We start from the raw sequence: 1,887 nt of genomic DNA on the forward strand, positions 1-1,887 counted from the left end.
TGCTGGCTGGGGGATTCTGGGAGTTGAAGCCCACCCATCTTAAAGCATGCTGGCTGGGGGATTCTGGGGGTTGAAGCCCACCCATCTTCAAGCTGCCATGGCTGAGAAACACAGCTACGCTGTGAATTACAAACACTTCAATTTCACTGTCCTGTAACGTTGCTTGTTAAGCCAACCAATCGCTTATGATTTTTGACATCGCTCACAAAAGTTCACGTCTGCTGCCGTGAAGGCGCCATAGGGCTGTTGACAGAGCCTCACAGCTGCAGATCTGCCCTTAAACTGCCCAGCAAACCATCATCGCTTAAAGGGGGGTCTTAGCGGGCCGGACCCGGCTTCTTTCTTCGTCCCTAATCTGACGCCTCCCCCGTCCCCCTGTCCGGCTCCTTTCTCTCTCCCCGCAGGCCATGAGCCGCAAAGGGCCGGTCCCCGAAATCCAAGGGGTGGAGGTCGCCCTGGCGCCTGAGGAATTGGAACTCGATCCCATGGCTATGACCCAGAAGTACGAAGAGCACGTGAGAGAGCAGCAGGCCCAGGTGGAGAAGGAGGATTTCAGCGACATGGTGGCCGAGCACGCGGCCAAACAGAAGGTGAGGTGGATCGACGTCCCGAGATCAAACATAGGGGAAAGACCAACAGTTTTGTCCTCCAAAGCACCAGAAGGCAGGACAAGAAGTCAGGGGTGGAAGCTTCTTAAGCAGAGAAGCAACCTAGAACTAAGGAGAAATTTCCTGACAGTGAGAACAATTAAATCAGTGGAACTGCATTGTCTGGGCCCCCCAGGTGAGACCATGGGCCTTTGCTAAACATCAAACCCCAAAGCTTGAATATAGCTGCTTTGCTGGGGAATGGACGCCCACATAGTATCTGTTTTCAGGTGAGTTAAGTCAATTCTTCGGCTAAGAGGAACCAGTAGCCCAGGGGTCTTCAAACTTGGCCCTTTGATGACTTGTGGACTTCAGCTCCCAGAATTCCTCAGCCAGGCACGCGTGCCTGGCTGAGGAATTCTGGGAGTTGAAGTCCACAAGTCATCAAAGGGCCCAGTTTGAAGACCCCTGCAACAGCAGCTGAGGGCCCCAAAGGACACTGGGAAAATCTTAACACAGAAGCCTGGACCGGAGATGCTTATGCTGGTCAAAGGCAGGTTGCTGAGCTAATTGGAGGGAATTGAGGATTCCCTGGTTATGGATAACAGGAGGAAATCGCCAGTCCCCGACTAGCTGTCACAAACACCCCAACTTTATTCATGCATTTGTTTATTTATTTTTTTCCTTTAGCAAAAGAAGCGGAAAGCACAGCCCCAGGACAGCCGAGCCGGGGGCAAGAAGTACAAGGAATTCAAGTTCTGAAATGCCTCCTCTCTTTTTTTCCCTTTTTTCCCTGTCCGTCGTTCCCTGATGCCTACTCTAAAACCTCCCCTGGGGTTTTTGGTTTTTTTTTCATCTTTGTGTATTGGAGCTCAGAAATGGATTGTTTTGTAAATAAAGTCAGAGACTCTGGAAATCTTTGTGAGCGGGTGTTAAAAGGGAAAAAACATTCCTCAGGAGTGTTTCTCAACCTGGTGAACTCTTAAGATGAGTGGAGTTGAAGCCCACCCCTCTTAAAGCATGCTAGCTGGGGGATTCTGGGAGTTGAAGCCCACCCATTTTAAAGCATGCTGGCTGGGGAATTCTGGGAGTTGGTTCACCCATCTTAAAGCACGCTGGCTAGGGAATTCTGGTAATTGAAGTCCACCTATCTTCAAGGATGCTGGCTGGGGAATTCTGGGACTTGAAGTCCACCTACAAGGATACTGGCTGGGGAATTCTGGGACTTGAAGTCCACCTATCTTCAAGGATGCTGGCTGGGGAATTCTGGGACTTGAAGTCCACTTCAAGAATTCTGACT

General features: G+C 50.6%; 1 protein-coding gene across 1 annotated transcript in view; it reads left to right on the plus strand.

Moving 5' to 3' along the window:
• The window catches only part of SF3B2 (splicing factor 3b subunit 2), a 22,636-nt gene extending 21,133 nt beyond the window's left edge, over positions 1 to 1,503 (plus strand). Inside the window, exons 20-21 of the mRNA XM_015831745.1 lie at positions 405 to 590; positions 1,278 to 1,503. Of these exons, the coding sequence (XP_015687231.1) occupies positions 405 to 590; positions 1,278 to 1,349 (258 nt within the window). The 3' untranslated portion in view covers positions 1,350 to 1,503. The remainder of the gene's footprint in view (positions 1 to 404; positions 591 to 1,277) is intronic.
• The last annotated feature ends 384 nt before the right edge of the window (positions 1,504 to 1,887 follow it).

This window comes from Protobothrops mucrosquamatus, unplaced genomic scaffold (assembly GCF_001527695.2).
Source record: "Protobothrops mucrosquamatus isolate PMUCROS unplaced genomic scaffold, P.Mucros_1.0 scaffold_278, whole genome shotgun sequence".
Classification (NCBI taxonomy): Eukaryota; Metazoa; Chordata; class Lepidosauria; order Squamata; family Viperidae; genus Protobothrops; species Protobothrops mucrosquamatus.